Below are 18,109 nucleotides of genomic sequence, written 5' to 3'. Positions count from 1 at the left end.
AAGAGAGAAGTAAATATTATATTTTAAAAGTAACTTTTCCCTTTCTGTTTATATATAATAAATAAATTATTTTTACAAAAATCTCGAAAAAATCTCCAAAAAAAAAAAAAAAAAAAAATAGATTCCCCTGAGATTCTTGTTTCGGCATTTCTAGATTTTCCATATCTATTCTTCGATTAAAATTATGCGTGAAATTTAATTAGATTTAAGACAAAGATTAAATCGTGCATCGGGAAATTAATTCACTAGCTCTCTTGATCACCTAATCATATAATATTTCGTTTACTCGAGAGACACACGATTTAATTAATTGATAAATATATTTAATCATTTATTCATTTAAACAGTTCGCAACTTCCTTATATTTTAACGATTAAATTTATATAAATGGATATAAATAAAGCGTCTCTCTTTCTTTCTTAAAAATCATGTTTTTCTTTTATCGAGCTGTAGATTTTTTTGGTCAAATTTAAAGCTGACAAGCCCTTTTTATAATTTTTTATTAATTTACAAAATTTTCTTATCAATCAATTAAACTGACGTGATATAGAAAATAAACATTTTTTAAATTACTAAAGCTTATTAAAATTTTGCTTTGTCATTCGCTGCAACTAACTAGGGCGTTTTAGAAGATTTAAGATGTACATTTTTTGAGCCTAAACCTTCGTGCAACTTGCGACATCGATTGCGTTCAAACTGCGTAATTTTCGCGAGGGGATGCGTGACCTTCAACTTCAGATCCTTTTCGACAGAAAGGGATTCCGGTCCTCCCTATTCGTCCTCGAGACCCCATTAAAGCCAACGAATCCCATGAATGGAATAGTGACTTTACTCCCCTCGTCATTCTGGGAATCTACGCAGCAACGCTTTTGCGTTACGTAATATTTTCCAAAGTTTTGTCGCTTTTTAGGTTCTCTCCTTTATTCCTAATTTTGACGAGAATCGCTTTACTATCGCTTTCTGAATCATCGATTTCATTAATTAGCTTATCGACGGTTTATTATTATATATAATTAATTAATTAGATTTATCAAACACACTTGATCAAAATGTCCTGCTTTATTTAATTCTTCGCTTGCAAAAATATCTTTATGATTTTTATAAATAAGTATTGAAAAAATTTTAAATAAAAAGTTATTATCGAGTAGATCGTCCACTGAGTTTGATTCATGGAAATTGCAATGTTTTGAATTAATTAGAACTAATAAATAAATAGAACAGATTGTACATTATTTTTTAATTACAAGAAAATAATTGTTTATCGAAATATATTTCATTATATAAAAAATAAATAGTATTTATTACAATTTCATGGAAGTGCAGAATTTTATAACTGAATGTTAAATAAATGACAAGAGGTGTTTTTTTTTTTTTTTTAATTTTACGCTCTTCCTCGCATATTTTTAAAAGCAGCGTCGTGATCTCGAGATTAACGAATTAATGAAATAGAATAACAGACAAGATACGAATAAAATGAAATAAACACGAGTATATTTAGATCTTGATGGATTTTTTGCAAACTTCTATTTTGTTTCTTACAAATTTGCGAAAAATTCCATTTCACCCTCAAGCACGCTTTGCCGTTCGTTGTCAGCGAATGTATTAGTGATGGGAATAGAACACGTGCGGACAATGACCCCGTATGCAGCGTTGCGCATATGCACGTAACTAGCGAGCGCATGCATATATGTATACATGCATATACCGTCACTTGGACAGCGAGCTTTTCGTACTATGTGCATATATCGATTGTATGATGACGCTTCGCGATGCAAATTAATGAGGAATGCAACTTGAACGCGAGAATAATGAACATACATCAACATTTGCCGGGCGAATCTTTCGAAAATATTCTATTAAACAATTTTCTTACGAGGTAATATAATAATCGTCTCACGTCTTTCTCAATCTCTCGTTTGATAGAATAAAATTATAGAGAATTATTACATGTTATATAATATATTTTATGGAAATTTATGTTTATATAGTTGCAATTATATTTCATTTTATATTTTTTCAACATTCACGCAAATGATTCGTCAATTAATATTATTATTGTATTATAAGATGACTTTAAACATCATATTATATATTTTAATGTTGCAGATATTATTTGCATAATATAAAAATATATACTGTTGCAATCAAGCGTAAATATTTGCAGAAAGCAAATCTCTGTATTGTTAAAATTTCATCGAATTCGTTAATATATTTTCAAGAATCGATGCCTGTGGAAGATCGAGGCAAAAGACTTTCCAGTAATTTTCCATCGACTTTTTTTTTTTTTTTTTTTTTGTACGCGGAGACATACAGGTGCGAAAGAGGGATCGGGGAAAAGTCGCGTGTCACAATTTGCACGCATCTGATTGTTGCACGGATTGTCAGCGAAGTGAAAGGAATGCCGCCGACTGCTATACAGAGAAATACACAAATTGCATCCAGGTCGAAGATGTAATCCGGATCGATTTCACATCTCGAGGAGCGAACTACGGCTCGACGGCAGATATCTCCGGAAAAGCACGCGCGGCGCGGAATTTCCCGGTTGCATAGGCAGTATGCAATTACATTGCCTATGTCGCGCCTTTGATATACCGTGTATACGGGAACATGTTCGCTCGATACGGGGGAGAGAGGGGGGGGGGGGGCTTCGTATCGAGATAATATTTAAAATTCATTGCCGTTTGAGATTTAATGTACAGTATCATATTTGTGTTCGTCTCGTAAAATATATAAATGCGTTAAGGAATACATCATTGTAACAAAGATTTGTTCCGTATTTATTATTTAATAGAGTTATTTCTTTAATTTATTACTGTGATCGCGAGTTTCCTTTTTTTCTTTTATTATGTATATATATATAAAGTTAAATATATATATATAACTTTATTTCATTTTAATAACAAATAAAGCAAACCATATAATAAAATAATTCTAGTAAATGACTTTAAAAAGTATAATATATTATATATTATATATACGTTATTATATATAAGTAACATATAATATATTATATATTACTTTAAAATGTTAGTTATTTATTAAAACTACAAACGTTTTATTATATAATTCTTATTTACTATTAAAAGTGAAATGGTTTACGATCAGACATAAGAGAAAGAGAAAGAGAGAGGAAGAGAGAGGAAGAGAGAGAGAGAGAGAGAGAGAGAGAGAGAATTAAAATATAATTATATATTTCCCAATTAAAAATATACGTTAAAAATTCGCACGATACGACAAAGGATAATTTTCCTCGACATCATCGTTAAAAGAAAAATGATCTCGAAATTAATCACAGAAACTTTGATTAAAAAGTCCTGTGTACTATATTCCGTATACAATTCTATGTATATCTTCTATCTTTTTTTCTCTTTTCTTTCATTTCATTTCAGATACAAAAAAAAAGTGTATACATGAAGCACGATTTAAATGTTTATAAATTGACGCCTCTAATTAAAAGTATCGTATAACTGCTTTTTTGTTTTTTCGGTCATTCTCAACTACATACAATCACTTTTATCAGAATTATTTTATCAATAATACGCTCCACAAAAAAGTATCGCAACGCTAATCCGTATACCATACGTATCCTATGTATCTTTGCGGTATTGATATTTCAAATATTTAGTTTCCATTATAATCGCTATAAACAAGAGGAAAAAAGATTTGGTAGAATAGACACGAGATTGTATAAATAAATTTTTTATTTATTTATTTATTTTTTTTTTGGAGAGGTTACAATTATGCAATATCCTTTTCATTAAAACTATAATGCTTGCCGCGTCGGCACTTACCTCACTCACCGGACAGCGACCGGACAAACGGATACAAGGCGTCGTCGTTGGTCCTCTGCGAGAGGGGGAGGGAGGGAGAAGGGGAAGGGGTGGGGTGGGCGGTCAGGCAAGGTGATACAGCAGCCTCTTCCTTCGCGCAGCGAACGTGTCACGGGGACGCGGCCTGGCCGACGAAGATGTCGCACTCTAGAGTCAACCCCATCATCCGCGGCGGCACATCGCCGCCGGCACGAATGCTCTGATCGATACTAACACAACGACGAGAGGGGACCGCGAACAGGCAGGCGACGAGGACGAGAAACGCCGTACGTTGGCACGGCGAGAATCGGCCGTGACACGCGCGAAAATCTTAATATACTTTCGATAGGGAGGGGGAGAGGAGATACGCACCGTTCACGCGCCGTACGTATACGCACGATTCGTTGCGTGCCCGCGTACGTTCCGCACGCGTTTCCGCAACCTTCGAATTTCGTCGCGAATCACTGCGAGAGACAGAGCCGTACCGGCGCGGGAGCGCGTTCCGCCATGTTGTTTCGCGCGATTAAAGGGGATCGATCCATTTCAACCGCGGATAGTGGCGCGGCCCCGGCCGTCGTTTTTAAACTACATTTTAAAAGAATAAAATACGAGTTATCATTGTTTAAATTGATTTCTACACGAAATCTGCGCGAATTACAAGTCGGATTTAAAAAAATTCTCTAACGGTTACGATATATATTGTAATCATTACCATTTTTTTTTTTGAAATTTGGTTAAAATAGATGATGGTCAAATGATATTGAATATTTTACTTCGAACTTTAACCTCGAATACTTCATTGGAGCAACGTTTGACGTGTATGAGCGAGAAAATCGGCTTTATGGCTGTCTGTTATAATATTTAACGTAATTCACATGTTATCATAACACAAATAATAATGAAAAACAAATGTAAAATGTGTCTTGTGATGCAACTAGCAAGTCCGCGAAAAGTTTTACGGCTCGCGTACAGAGGGCGTGTAATGCGTGTCGCGCGACAGCCTGTCAGAAATGACAGCCAATCAGACTCTCGCTTTTCTAGTGATTTTGCTCGGTTCCGATTTAGATGCTCGGTTTCCTTTCTCTATCTCATGGTGTAGTTTCAGGTTAGGCTATATCGATTTCAATGGCGTTGCGTGCAATTTCCTAACGCGAGTGTCCAACGTATGTCAACGCATGTTCTCGTGCCTTTCCGGTTAGAATTCCAAGATGGTAAGGTTGTTACGTCTCTTAAAATCTATTTGCATCACGCATATGTGATGTGAATCCTTTTAATATACAAGATAAAATCGTTGTAAACATTTTCGTGTGATCGATAATAAGTTTATTAATTGATATGTACGTCTTATTGTTAGAAAAATAATAGTGTTATTTCGATGCGTTAACATCGCTCCGCCTTGTTTCCTTTTAACAAATTCCTGATATCTTTTGCTTTTCATTGCACTATTATTACATTACAACTGTTCTTTCTTGATATTCGAAAAAATTATAGCTTAACTCGAGTTATAAAATTACTTCAATTTGATATTATCTAACCTAAATTCGGATGTATAACCTAAGTTTTGCGACAAACACACATGCACATTATTTTACATTCTCTTTCATTGTATTGATGATATTAAAAATTTTATGTTAATACAGGAAAATGTGCGATAAGATTGTTTTAAATATTTATGTTTTACGTAAATTTAAGATATATAAACAATCTTTTTTGATAAAAAATATTTGATTAAAATGATAGATTGTTGTTAGAAAAAAATTATAATAAAGTTATTATTGATATAAAATTAAGATTGATTTAAAACATAAAAAAGTTTTATAAAAATCTTTTTGTCTAAAATTTATGTAAAAAAAATTATTTGTTAGTATTTTTCAGATTTGATTGTGTGTATTTGTGCGCAAGATGTTAAAATATTTTGATTTGTCAAATATATATACCATCTAGTTATCAGAACAAATATATTTTTTATGAAAAAGAATTCATATCGCTAATTTTATTATTGGTTATTGAATTTTTTCTTTTAGGCTCGTGGTCCAAAGAAGCATCTTAAACGTCTTAACGCACCTAAAGCATGGATGTTGGACAAACTGGGGGGTGTATATGCCCCCCGGCCATCCACCGGTCCGCACAAACTTAGGGAATCGCTCCCTTTGGTTATCTTTCTGCGTAATAGATTGAAGTATGCCTTGACTAATTGCGAGGTTACTAAGATCGTCATGCAGCGCTTGATTAAGGTGGACGGAAAGATTCGCATTGACCCCAACTATCCTGCTGGTTTTATGGGTAAATGTTTTTATTTTTATATCTTTTATTTCTTAGGTACATATATTTTACATTATCTTGTATAAAAAAGTTAAAATGGGCCATGTATTGAAGCTATAATATGACTGCAAAAGTGTTATAGTCAAGAGCTGGCCATTAATAAGCAAGTTCTTTACTTTGGTCACAGATTAGTTGCACATATTGCACATATATCTGTATTACCCAGGAAGTGCACAAAAATATTTAACTCGTGCATTGATACAAGTATAAACTGATATAGATTAATTGTATTAGAATTAAAATGTTTTAGATGTCATTACAATCGAGAAGACTGGTGAGTTTTTCCGTTTGATCTATGACGTCAAGGGACGTTTCACTACTCATCGCATTACTGCTGAAGAAGCCAAAGTAATTACTTGATATCATATAGAACTATTTTGTATTAAGCAAAATATTATATCTTATAGTAAAATATGTGGTATTTTTACAGTACAAATTGTGCAAGGTAAAGCGTGTTCAGACTGGTCCTAAAGGAATACCATTTTTGGTAACACACGATGGCAGAACAATTCGATATCCTGATCCTGTTATAAAAGTCAATGACACTATTCATCTGGATATTGCTACTGGCAAGATCTTGGATTCTATTAGATTTGATTCAGGTAATTATTCCTTTTTGTCTTTTCTTTTCCTTTTTTTAATTTTCTGTAATAATATTAAAATACTAAAAAATAATTAACTGATACTATATAGATACACATATATTAAACAAAAAGAAAGATATTGAACATAATTCTCTTTTGTTTATCAGGTAATCTATGCATGATTACTGGTGGAAGAAATTTAGGTCGTGTTGGTACTGTTGTGAGCCGTGAACGTCATCCTGGCTCCTTCGATATTTGCCACATAAAAGATACGCAGGGACATACTTTTGCCACAAGGTACATAGAATAAAATACGTGTTTTATTTTTATAAATTTTAAACTTTATTAAATGCTTTAATTATTTCCAATTGTAAATATATTGATAATGAAATAATATAAACTTTTCCTTATGTTTTGTACATATTTTTTTTATTTTAAAAGAATTTGCTTTATAATATCTTATTACTTTAAGTTCTCTCTCTCGTAAATAATTTCAACTTTTATTTATTTTTAGAGGGTTTAGCTTTGTAATTCAGGGCCATATCGAAGCTGTGATATGTGTATATTGCATATTATAGTCAAAATCTGGCCAAGATTAAATTCCTTCATATTGGTCACTGATTATCGTTATTAGATTTTCCGTATTACCCAAGAAGGAAACAACACATGTTATATGCAATTTATTTTCAGTAATAGTTTAGTAAGCGTTTAATCTGTATTGTTTTTAATATGCAATGGAAATTTATACAGATTGAACAATGTCTTCATCATTGGCAAAGGCACGAAGGCTTACGTGAGTTTACCACGAGATAGAGGTGTGAAGCTATCGATTGCCGAGGAACGTGACAAGAGATTAGCGGCGAAAGGAGTTAATTAATAATGTAAATTTTCAAGAAAATAAAATTGATCAATAAAAATATAGTTTAGGATTTTTCAAACAATATAAACAAATACCTAGACACAATGTTTTTCACGAATACATCCAAAGTACATAAAACTCCATATATACACTAAAAAAACTTAATTTATATGTAAATTAATTATTTTTATGTAAAAAAATAATTTATATTTTTCTAATTTATAACAATATAATTATGTAATATAATAATATAATTATAATTTATAATAAATAATTTATAATTTATATTATTATATTAATATCTCACAAAGCATATTTGGACAATGTTACTATATGATTGTCTTTCCTTAAAATGCCATTATGCGTTTTAAATTTTATGCACATTATATTATTTACTGTTAGAGTAATTAAAATGATTATTTTATTTAATAATTACTGGATTTGTATAAAAATTGTATATAATATAATATATAGGAAGATATATAGTAATATTATACTTGTATCTCTTATGTTAAAATATTCAAATTATTTTGTAGTGGGCAGTGCGTGCGCATGCGCGTCAACGGCCATATTCGTCGCGGCGGTTGCAGATTGCAAAATTGATGCTGAGTCGAGGATAACGTTTTCCACAGATTTTAATCATCAAACATCGGATGAGCAGGTTAATTTACATCGAGAATGGTAAATAAAGTTTTCGTATTATTGTCGCATCATATTTGTTTACGTTCGCAATCGTATGTTGTAGCGCATTTTGAGAGGAAATTCGTGCGGTGCGAAGCGAGAGAAGTTATGTGCTTGGCGCTGCGCGCGCATACGCATTGGCGGCCATATTCGCCGCGGCGGCTGTAGAATGCTGAGTCGTGGACAGGATCTTTCACAGATTTTAATCATCAAATAGCGAATGAGCGGATTGATTTACATCGAGAATGGCAAATAAAGTTTCAGATTATTATCGCATCGCGTTCGTTTATATTCGCAATCATATATTGTCACGCGTGGAGAGGAAATTCGTGTGACGCGAAGCGAGAGAAGTTGGTCGAAATTCGAGTGTTATTTATCATGCGAGTGATCGCGCGGTCAACGGTTACCACGCAAGGAATTATAGGCCCAACGCACAATACGTTGAAGTAGTGTATACGGTGAATTTCGGTGAGTAAATTTATTTGATTCTTTATTGTTAATTATAATATGATCGCGTATAAGCAGTATATATTTAGTATTAGATATGATTGATTGGTAGTAACAATTTATATTCGTGTGATTGCAGAGCATCATGTCTTTTGCCGATAATTCAATCCACAGATGTATCTTCGATGAAACAGGGAAAGAGCCGAAAATTTGAAATCGAAGAAGCGATTATTACACGGCAAAACGCTACAATTTTTGGTGAGTAATTTGATTTATTATCGTCGGTTGAAGATCGCATATGTATGCATTCTGCATTTGGCGCTAAATGTGGCTATCTATTGTATAATAATCTATAATATGATTATAAATTTACATATATAGAAAATTAATTTGATTATAATAATAACAGAATTATTATTATATGAAAAACATTATAACTGTACAATAACACATTGAATTCAAAATAATAATTTGATATTATATTAAGGTTAAAATTTTATGTTAATTTAATTTAACTACTATAATCTAGTAATTAATAATTATAATAAGCTTATATAAAAATGTGAAGAATTCTAAAAATTTGAAGCTAGAGAGAGAAAGAGAGAGAGAGAGAGTAAAACTAAAAGTTTTTTATGGTATATAATACAATCTCATTGTTATTAAATTATAAAACAATAATGTCGTAATAAAATAATTTTATTTATGAGTTGAGCATAAAACGGCTACATTTAATGCTAAATGTAAGTATTATATAAATGTCTGATTGCTGCATAAAATTTCGTAATTAATTATTTTATATATTAAATATAATATGTTTATTATAAAGATCTCAATAGGGAATAAAGAGAACGAGATGCACATTCATTATAACGTACATTGTACATAGTTGTACAAAGTATTTTTTTTAAATAATGCTATAATTAACAAGCGTAGACGGTAAATAGATGTGAAAATTATGGATACGAGCAAAAAATGTAGACTTCTAGGTTTTTACTTTTTTGGCAGCCAAACTTCCGTGTTTAATTCTAGCGCATTTTGCAGAAGAGCATTGCATTGCTCATCTGTGAGTTTTTCGTTTCTTTGTTGCACTTCCTTTACGACTTTTAAATACCTATGGTAAAAAATTATGTTTGAAATAATGGCACGTGTGTGATAGCTTTGTGAAATAAATCATATAAAATAATTAAGATATTTAATAAAGCCAAATTACTTTTGTATAGAAAGGATCATATTTTTGATCTCGTTTTCAACAGTTCTTGGTGACGGTCTCACATTTTCCGTGTTCTCAATATGTTTTATCCGAGTAAACGGACAAATACGGATCCATCCACCTTCCTTTACACAGGAAACTCTCCAATCTTTGCCGTTGTCCCAAATCATTTTGGAAGCGTAATTCTCGATCGTATTTCCTTTATATCCTCGACGTATGTATTTGTCCATTAATAGCGGATTGTAATGGGACCAGGCAGTTGAACAAATTTCCGGAGTTGATTGTCTTAACTGATAATGAGAAAAAATTGAGATACAAGCAGCACATTTTCTTTTCCAATAAATAGCACATTTGCAAATGTGAATTTTTTTTGATAATATTATTAATTTTTATTTAATATTTTTTAAGATTAATCTTTTTCGTGTTTCTTGTCTATTAAACTAAAAATATTATTTTTGGAATTTTATTATTGTTACCGTAGCTCTGGTATCCGAGGAGAGATTGAGAAAAGCATCGGTTTCTCGTCCGAGTTTTGATTTTTTTTTCGTAGAACGGCCGAATTTGGAAGACATTTCCCCCTCGTCCTCTTCGACGCGATCAGAGGAGGACCAGATTGTAAATAGGGAGAGTCCGGTATTACACACTGGAAGACCTAATAAATCAAATAGATCATGCAATAGGGGCTTTTTCACTTCCGAATCAACTTCACAGTCATTACTCAAAGCCGGACTTAAGTTCACCTGTAATTTAATTTGTTGTATAAATTCGTTATGCATTATTACAATGTTTCGAGATTGAATTATTTAATTTTATTATTTGCGTTGTATTGACCTCTAAGAGCCACGGCTTTAAATTCTCGTCGATTAACACATCAAAACCGAAAAATTCAAAACAATTCGAGGATTTAGGAATGCCTGCCGCTTGACTTAGGATCGTTAGACTCACTAAACAAGAGATTTTTTGCCATAGAATCCAGTCGAAGTATCCTGATTGCTCAAAATATCTTCTTAATTGTGTAAATGTCCATTTGCATCCTATGTAGGGATGAAAAAGTTCAAATGTATTAGTTCAATTTTTTAACCTTCACATATAATTATAGAACAAGGCACTAATGAAGAACAAAATTAAATAATTAATATATATATATATATAATAATTTTAATTAATTATTATCTAACAAAAAATATTAATACTTTGCGAATAAAAATTGAATAATTTTCTTATCATATTAAGTTGGAAGCAAAGTAATGTTGCATTCTCAATAGATGACTTTAATGTGTTTTATTAGAAATAAAAAGAAAGTAAAAGTAAAAGTAAAAAAAAATAACAATGACGTTACTTTCTTTCCAACCCAATATTATAAATAAAACATAATCAAATACATTTCAAAAATTATAAATCGTAAAATTATTAAACAAAAAAAATTTTTTATAAAAATTTTTTATATTTATATATATATAATACATGTAAAGTCTTATATATATGTGATATGCTAGTTAATTGCAATTTATATAAAACATGTCTAGTGTGAATAAAATTATGAGCGTCAGATACCGGCACCGATGCGTTCCTTCTTCTCTGAGTAGCCTGGTCCTAACTTGTTTAGGGAAAAATTAGTTAGATGTCGAAACGGATCGTCCAATCGTTCCAAGGAAAATTTTTCGGTAGCAAAACGAGCCAAACCTTCCTTGTACAAATAAATCGTCAATGGACGATATGATGGTACGCATACATACAGGCGAAGATCGAATTTGTATCCACCGATTAGCAAAGGATTCTCGATATATCTTTGCGCAACCGCGACATTGTTGTATGATAGATCGCTTAATTTCTGAAAAGATATATTTACATTTAATTTATGCGATTTCTACTTCGATTTGCACTGATGTATTCTCAAAGAGAAGCCTTACGCGAAACAAAAAAATTCCTTTTCCTTGACTTTGCCCAACTGGCTTACAAATCCAAATTTTGTAGTCTTTTTCGTAACGACTACATTCTTCGGCCAATTTCGTGTATTCGGAAGGCAAGTTATATCCTGCTGGACTATGCGATTAAATTAATATTGTTAGAAAGAGAGATAATTATCTTTTAAATATCACGGGAAAATAAACAATTGATAAAAGTTTATTTATCGTTCATAATACCTGAAGTCGTAAATTGAACCGTGGATTTTTTTCATACATTTCAAGTGACGGATCAGTTTATCCTTTCGACAGATGGAATTTCCTTTTGGTATCCGATTGACAAACTGCTCGAAAAATAATCTAGCTAACGTTGACTTAACTAAAATTCTATATGTATATCTCATGCTGTAAATTATCTTTAAATTCAATAAAAAATTAGAAGACTATTGAAACGAATAGTTGACATTTTATCGATTAAATTTGAATTTGACTAACTCTATTTATTCAAAAAATTTATTTCTTATAATAAAAAATTGCAAGAAATTTGAAAGAACAAATGCTTTTTTTAATTTTTTTTGCAATTTTACGCGAAAAATTTTAAAACAGAGGTAGAGATATTGTATTATTACCTGCCAGGGGTGTAATGGCTTATAATGTGACGTGGGGAAACCTCCGGACCGCCACCATAAATTCCATCGATCTTTGAATACATTATTTTCGCCGGCATACTCCCGCCATCCTCTTTCCGTGCAAACCTGTAGAAATAACATTCGCGAATAGAGCAAAAGGATGGCTCGACAAGGGCTAAATACTATTCATAATCTATCTCAGATGTCGATACGTTCGCGAATGCTCGAGTATTTTTCCTCTTTGCCAGATGACAACAATGTGAAATGCTATGGTGAAATATATCTTGCAATCATCAATATATTGTACTATGTTCATTTATATCTTTACGTTTCATGGAAATTCATAATTATTATTTATAATTATAAATTAATTATTACTCGTAAATGTTTTAGATTGAAACATATTTTTTTTTTTAAAGTAAGTTATTTATATAGACTATATCGTTAAAAATAATAGTTTTATCGATGCAAATATAATGCAATCGATTCTTGAATATAAATATTCTTATAAATATATTCGAAATGCATTCGACTTATTTCTCGCGATATACGCGCTTATATATACTAGTTACAATCGGAATACCATAATCGATATCTATTTAATTCATATGTGTATGCTATCTATACATATGTATACGTATTGCGTCGGTTCAATTAGCCAAATTGATAAGCCGGAACCACTTACAGTTCGGCAACCGCGCGAAAATAACTTCATTAATTCCAGACATCGCACTACGCATTTTGAAGTTTCGCAAAACTTTCGAGGGTGAGGTACGAAAATAGCGACGGCCGCCCTTGATTTATTGTCGTGTTATTGGAACATTAGGAATGACTGCTCGCAGTATCAGAAATGAACCAAGGTCTATGATTACAATTAAATCTCGTATATCACTTTAATTAAAAAGCTTATTCTCGAATCATTTTAGTTTTAAAATAAAGATATTACTTATAAGATTTTATTATATAACTTTCCTATTATAACATTCTGTAAAAAATTATTTTAAAAATATGACTTTAAGACAGTTTGAAAAGACTTTAATTATGCGAAGATAAATATATAATCGAAAAAGATTAATTATGTAGTTGAATAATTCGAGAATGATGAGTTTTGTTCGTGTACATATTTTAAATTGAACGTGTTTGTTTAACGTGTTATAATTTAATTTGTGTATCTCCGGATTTCAAATTTAATTTTTTAGAGATGCGGTACTCTCTTATATAAATTTCTTACAACATGCAACGGAATTTGAAATTCTATAGCATTTGATATAAGATACGCTATTATTTAATTTTGATTAATCATACGTTGTACGAAGCGATTGAGCTACTTTCCGAGTTTTCAACGAACTTACAATATTTTAGACACATTTATGCAAACTCCGAATGACTCGCGAATTATACGAGGGACTGCTGTCACTGGCAATCTTCCATTTTTTAGGTTGTTTTTTTTTCACGAATAATCTAATCTTTTCTGCTCTATTTTGCTCGATCGCTATAGTTAACTGTCAAAGGCAAACCAACAATTGGCCTATTAAATGAAGTTCGTTGAGCGAGGTAATTTCGTATAGCCACTACTCGTATGACGTTTAATATTCAAGCGTAACGAGCTCTTTGATCACTTGCTGGTAAAAACCTGCAAATTTCTGTGCGGTTTTTAATTATCGCAAAGTAGGTTTTTAATCTTTCCGCGTCGTTTTATTTTTGGAGACTCGCGTATAATATTATATTTAGAATAAAGTATCATTATTAAGTTTATGATTGAAAATGATAGTCTTTTCGGAATTCTAAGATTTTTCCGATAATAACTTATATTGTTTATATATGATCCATTCTTTCCTGATCCAATTTTTTTTATGAATTTATAATTAATTTTTTATTTAAAATAAAGAGAATATAATATTATAGTTTTCGTATTATAAGCGATGAAATATTTAATTGCTATTAAAAGTCTTATTGTTTATTTGAATTGAACTTTATCTTTTTAAATAAATTTGATTTGTGAGATTTAGTTAAAATATAATTGAAATGTAGCGTTAGGAATTAAAAATTTGCGGTTGTTTATATAATAATAACTTTTTCGAAATTTTAATGAAGAAAAAGGGTATAATAACGTGCCGATACAGAATACAATCAAATAGCACGGAAATGAGAAATCTTCATGCCGAAGATTTCTGCAAAATCCAACCAAGTTCTCTGATTTCTGCTTTTTTTATCGTTGCATGTCACAATTACCTAATCGTCGCGTTTAAAAACGGCGTATGCACGGTAGAGGCGCGTTGCAGGTATGCACGTATGTATGTGTGTACCTTGAAAAGTACTTGGTTCAAGGGCGCTAAGATTTAAGTTTGTAACCGTATGGCGAGAAAGTTCTAAGGGACATGAAAGCTGAACTAGAAAACACCTATCTCCGCGTTTACGTATCGAATATACTATATATGTTTTTCGTCGGAGTTGACGACCTTTCGAATCGAATCGATTGTTCGCGATGCATCGCGCTGCTCAACGCTCGTGCAAAAACGAAGGAATGACGTGTAGAGATTCTACGAGTAGATTGGAATACTTGGTTTATGATTTCGTTCGTGCTTTATCGAAAGTTTGATCGACGATCATAGTGTCTGTGGAATCGTGAAAAATGCGATTAACTGTACCTGTACAAGTAAATGCGGTCCGGTACCGTTCTCATTTAGTTTGAACACAAAAGGGCCTTCCGTGCATTTTACTGCCATGCCGAAGTACCATATTTTTGAATAATAAATACAACGAATCTCCCTCCGGTTGAATTACATCGATGTTACATTACATTTCACAGAAATATATTAACGACATGTAATCTAAAAACAGATTTAATTAATTAAGTAGTTAAATATAATGTTTACGTTAGCAAACGCGACGATAAGTTAGTTACAGTATTTTCTAAGTTACTCAATTTTCTATTGTAATGATCAAGTCTTTTGTTAGTAAACCAAAATCATTGCTTTTCTTATCGAAAGATGAAAGAATATTATCTCAGATCTTTTTTTCATTGCAAAAGGAAATAAAAATTACGCAATTATTGATGAAAATAAACAACCATTATTACCCAAAAATAAATATAATTTTACTAAACAGCGTGTGTGTGTGTGTGTGTGCATATGAAATAGGTAAACTTAGATATTTTGTAAATGCAGATTTTTAAATTTCCGGGATAAAAATAGCAATAACAAGTTATAAATTCATCTTTAGTACTTACAAATAACAGACGAAATTATTTAAAGAAAGAAGCGTGAGATAATTGATTGATATGAATTACATGATAAAAGCATATTGTATTGTATTTTTTGATACATAAAGTGCGCCTGTGTGTTAATGCACATTGTACAAGTACAACTCAATATCAGGAACATGTTTGTTATGTTTTGAATATAAAGTGCGTGTAAGTCATGAAGTCACATGAGTCGTATTTGATTTCTCGGTATTAATAAAAGAAATATATAAACTTACCTTTGCAGATAATATATACATGTATTAATAACATTAATCCTCTTAGAAAGCTATCTGTAAATAAGTATTATATTTTATCGTATATATATAGTTACAAATTTTATATATAATTACATTATATACAGAAATTAATCTTATTTTAAATGTTAAAAATATTTGAGATATATAATTTATTTAAATGTCTATATATATATTTATATAACAAATTTCTATAAAAGAGAGAGAGAGAGAGAGAGAGAGAGAGAGAGAGAGAGAGAGAGAGAGAAATAAAATGTAAGTGAAATTACAGCAAAAATTATATATTATGAATGAAAACATTTCACTATATAAATTATAATCTTATATTTATATTAATTTTTATAAAGGACTTACGAAGGCAGTTGTAATCGGCATAAGTATTAATTTCGCTGACAATTGTGTTGCCATTTTGACTCGATGAGTTTAGAATCATCTGTGATTTCGATACATCGAAGCTTTTTGTCCGCGATGTTTCTCGTTAAAATAACGGATGTAGACAAGGCGAGATTTCGACTCTCACTGATGCGCGGCCACGTTCCGGTCTACGCAATCGCTTTCGACTGGTTCGCAGATGCGCAGGTTACCTGTGGGTCGCTTGCAGCTTTTATGCGCTTTCCGCCGCGATTGCCGCAAAGGTCGGCAAGGACGCCGGAAGAGAATGCCGGATAGTAGGCGGTCAGAAGCAGTTTTATTGGGGAAAGATCTGAGGAACTTTAGATAATACAAATTTATGGAAGGTTATTAGAAGCACGCGACGCGCATTATTGTTTTTCTCTAGCCAATAATGGCAGCTAATGAGACTTTAGACCTCGAGTTGAAACCTAGTACATTGATATCAGAATAATTTCAGCTTAATTATATTATATTTTTTTCCCTTATCGACTTTTTAAAATTGTTAATTTTCCGATTTATAACTTTAAAATTTAAAGCGAAGTAAATATAATGCAATAAAATATCAAGATAACATAATAATACATTTATCATTGGAGAGTTTCAAGAAATAAAATATTTTTTAGAAAAATATTTGTTAACTTTTCAAAGTTATATAATGCGTAAAATGATTATTATTAGCGTATTTTTAATTAATTAAATGTATCTATACGAATTATTAATCCATTGCAATTCAGATCAACGCGCGTTCTAGTAGCTTTTCAAGTTCGAATATACATTGAATCTTTCTCTAGCAACTGCGTGCTTTTAAAGACTGACGCGACGCATTGTTAATGGGGGATAATTGTAATTGATATTTATGATGACTCTGACTGACAATGAGAGAGAAGACATTTGTCAGATGTCACGCGACAATAGATATGTAGATACGGGAATAATTATCGTTCTTGAAAATGATGAATGTTTAAGCAATTACGTCTAATTAGGATGTTTGATTACCTTAATTTTGTGGAAATATTTTTATCACAGCGAAACGATATGAAGCATGTTTAACAATCATTAAGATTCGCTGACGATTAACGAGAAGGACACAATTACGGATTAAATGGTTGTGGTTATACGTAAAAATGAAAAAAGTGAACGTAATACTGATGCCTCAACGACTTGACGTCAAATGTCAAGTGTCTTGCTTTAAATTTTCACTGTATACTTTTTTGCTGCGAGAATCAAGCGTAAAGAAGTAGTAGAAGACATTGGAATATTCAATATTATATTTAAAATCAAAGCCAGTGGGCAAAGAAAGAAAGAGAAAGAGAGAAAAAACCTACAGACAAGGTTTTTGATAATAAATATATGAGAATAATTGATTTTCTGTAAATTCTAATAATTCGTATATTGTTTTAAGATCACAAGAAAGTTTTAAATGAGATAGTTTCCATTTGCAAATGTAAAATCTGAAATATCTCTTTTTTTAGAACTAGATATTATTTTTGACAGATGATTTTTTATTATTTTTATTTATTTCCGCTTTTATATAAAGTCCTACTTTTACAAGAGAGTAGCATCCCGAATAAATTTCTTCAATATACACACATCGACAGTTCTCTTATAAAAATATATGGTTGTCAAGAGTGGTTCTTTTTTAAAAATATCTTTCAACAGTTTTTCAATAAGGATCTGGTTTTGATCTAAATGTCATATGTTAATTTTATTTATGAAGTATTTTGGATGTTTAAAGAGGCAGAATTTTTTTCGTATCTGTCATATTCTTCAGAA

At 31.3% G+C, this 18,109-nt stretch overlaps 2 protein-coding genes across 5 annotated transcripts; one reads left to right on the top strand and one right to left on the bottom strand.

Moving 5' to 3' along the window:
- Positions 1-4,932: 4,932 nt before the first annotated feature.
- Positions 4,933-7,632, top strand: Rps4 (ribosomal protein S4). Its single transcript, XM_070307782.1, has 6 exons — positions 4,933-5,020; positions 5,834-6,092; positions 6,382-6,479; positions 6,562-6,733; positions 6,883-7,012; positions 7,466-7,632. Exons 1-6 carry the CDS (start codon positions 5,018-5,020, stop codon positions 7,590-7,592), a joined length of 789 nt encoding a protein of 262 aa, XP_070163883.1. The 5' UTR covers positions 4,933-5,017; the 3' UTR covers positions 7,593-7,632.
- Positions 7,633-9,446: 1,814 nt separating this feature from the next.
- Positions 9,447-17,478, bottom strand: LOC138942302 (probable tubulin polyglutamylase TTLL2). Of its 4 annotated transcripts, none has more exons than XM_070312445.1 (12): positions 17,046-17,478; positions 16,298-16,654; positions 15,926-15,979; positions 15,094-15,276; positions 12,446-12,571; positions 12,057-12,160; positions 11,823-11,955; positions 11,467-11,743; positions 10,744-10,946; positions 10,389-10,652; positions 9,913-10,202; positions 9,448-9,813 (listed from the first exon to the last, which is right to left on the bottom strand). In XM_070312445.1, the coding sequence occupies exons 4-12, from the start codon at positions 15,169-15,171 to the stop codon at positions 9,693-9,695; spliced, it is 1,596 nt and encodes a 531-aa protein (XP_070168546.1). In that variant the 5' UTR covers positions 15,172-15,276; positions 15,926-15,979; positions 16,298-16,654; positions 17,046-17,478; the 3' UTR covers positions 9,448-9,692. The 4 variants fall into 4 exon arrangements, with proteins under 4 accessions (XP_070168554.1, XP_070168546.1, XP_070168550.1 ...); XM_070312449.1 differs by having other exon boundaries at positions 16,298-16,646; XM_070312443.1 differs by lacking the exon at positions 17,046-17,478 and having other exon boundaries at positions 16,298-16,843.
- Positions 17,479-18,109: the final 631 nt, after the last annotated feature.

Source organism: Polyergus mexicanus, unplaced genomic scaffold (genome assembly GCF_030449975.1).
Source record: "Polyergus mexicanus isolate NDT 795.1 unplaced genomic scaffold, iyPolMexi1.0 SCAF_2, whole genome shotgun sequence".
NCBI lineage: Eukaryota > Metazoa > Arthropoda > Insecta > Hymenoptera > Formicidae > Polyergus > Polyergus mexicanus.
Note: the sequence above shows the minus strand (reverse complement) of the source record. Positions and strands in the feature narration are given on the sequence as shown.

Coding starts and splice junctions, on each gene's coding strand:
- Rps4 (XM_070307782.1), top strand. Junction 6,480..6,561: donor TTACTGCTGAAGAAGCCAAA/GTAATTACTTGA, acceptor GTATTTTTACAG/TACAAATTGTGCAAGGTAAA. Junction 6,734..6,882: donor TTCTATTAGATTTGATTCAG/GTAATTATTCCT, acceptor TTTGTTTATCAG/GTAATCTATGCATGATTACT.
- LOC138942302 (XM_070312445.1), bottom strand. CDS start 15,171: ATGGCAGTAAAATGCACGGAAGGCCCTTTTGTGTTCAAACTAAATGAG. Junction 12,161..12,445: donor AGCCATTACACCCCTGGCAG/GTAATAATACAA, acceptor TTTTTCGAGCAG/TTTGTCAATCGGATACCAAA. Junction 9,814..9,912: donor ATGATCCTTTCTATACAAAA/GTAATTTGGCTT, acceptor TTTTTACCATAG/GTATTTAAAAGTCGTAAAGG.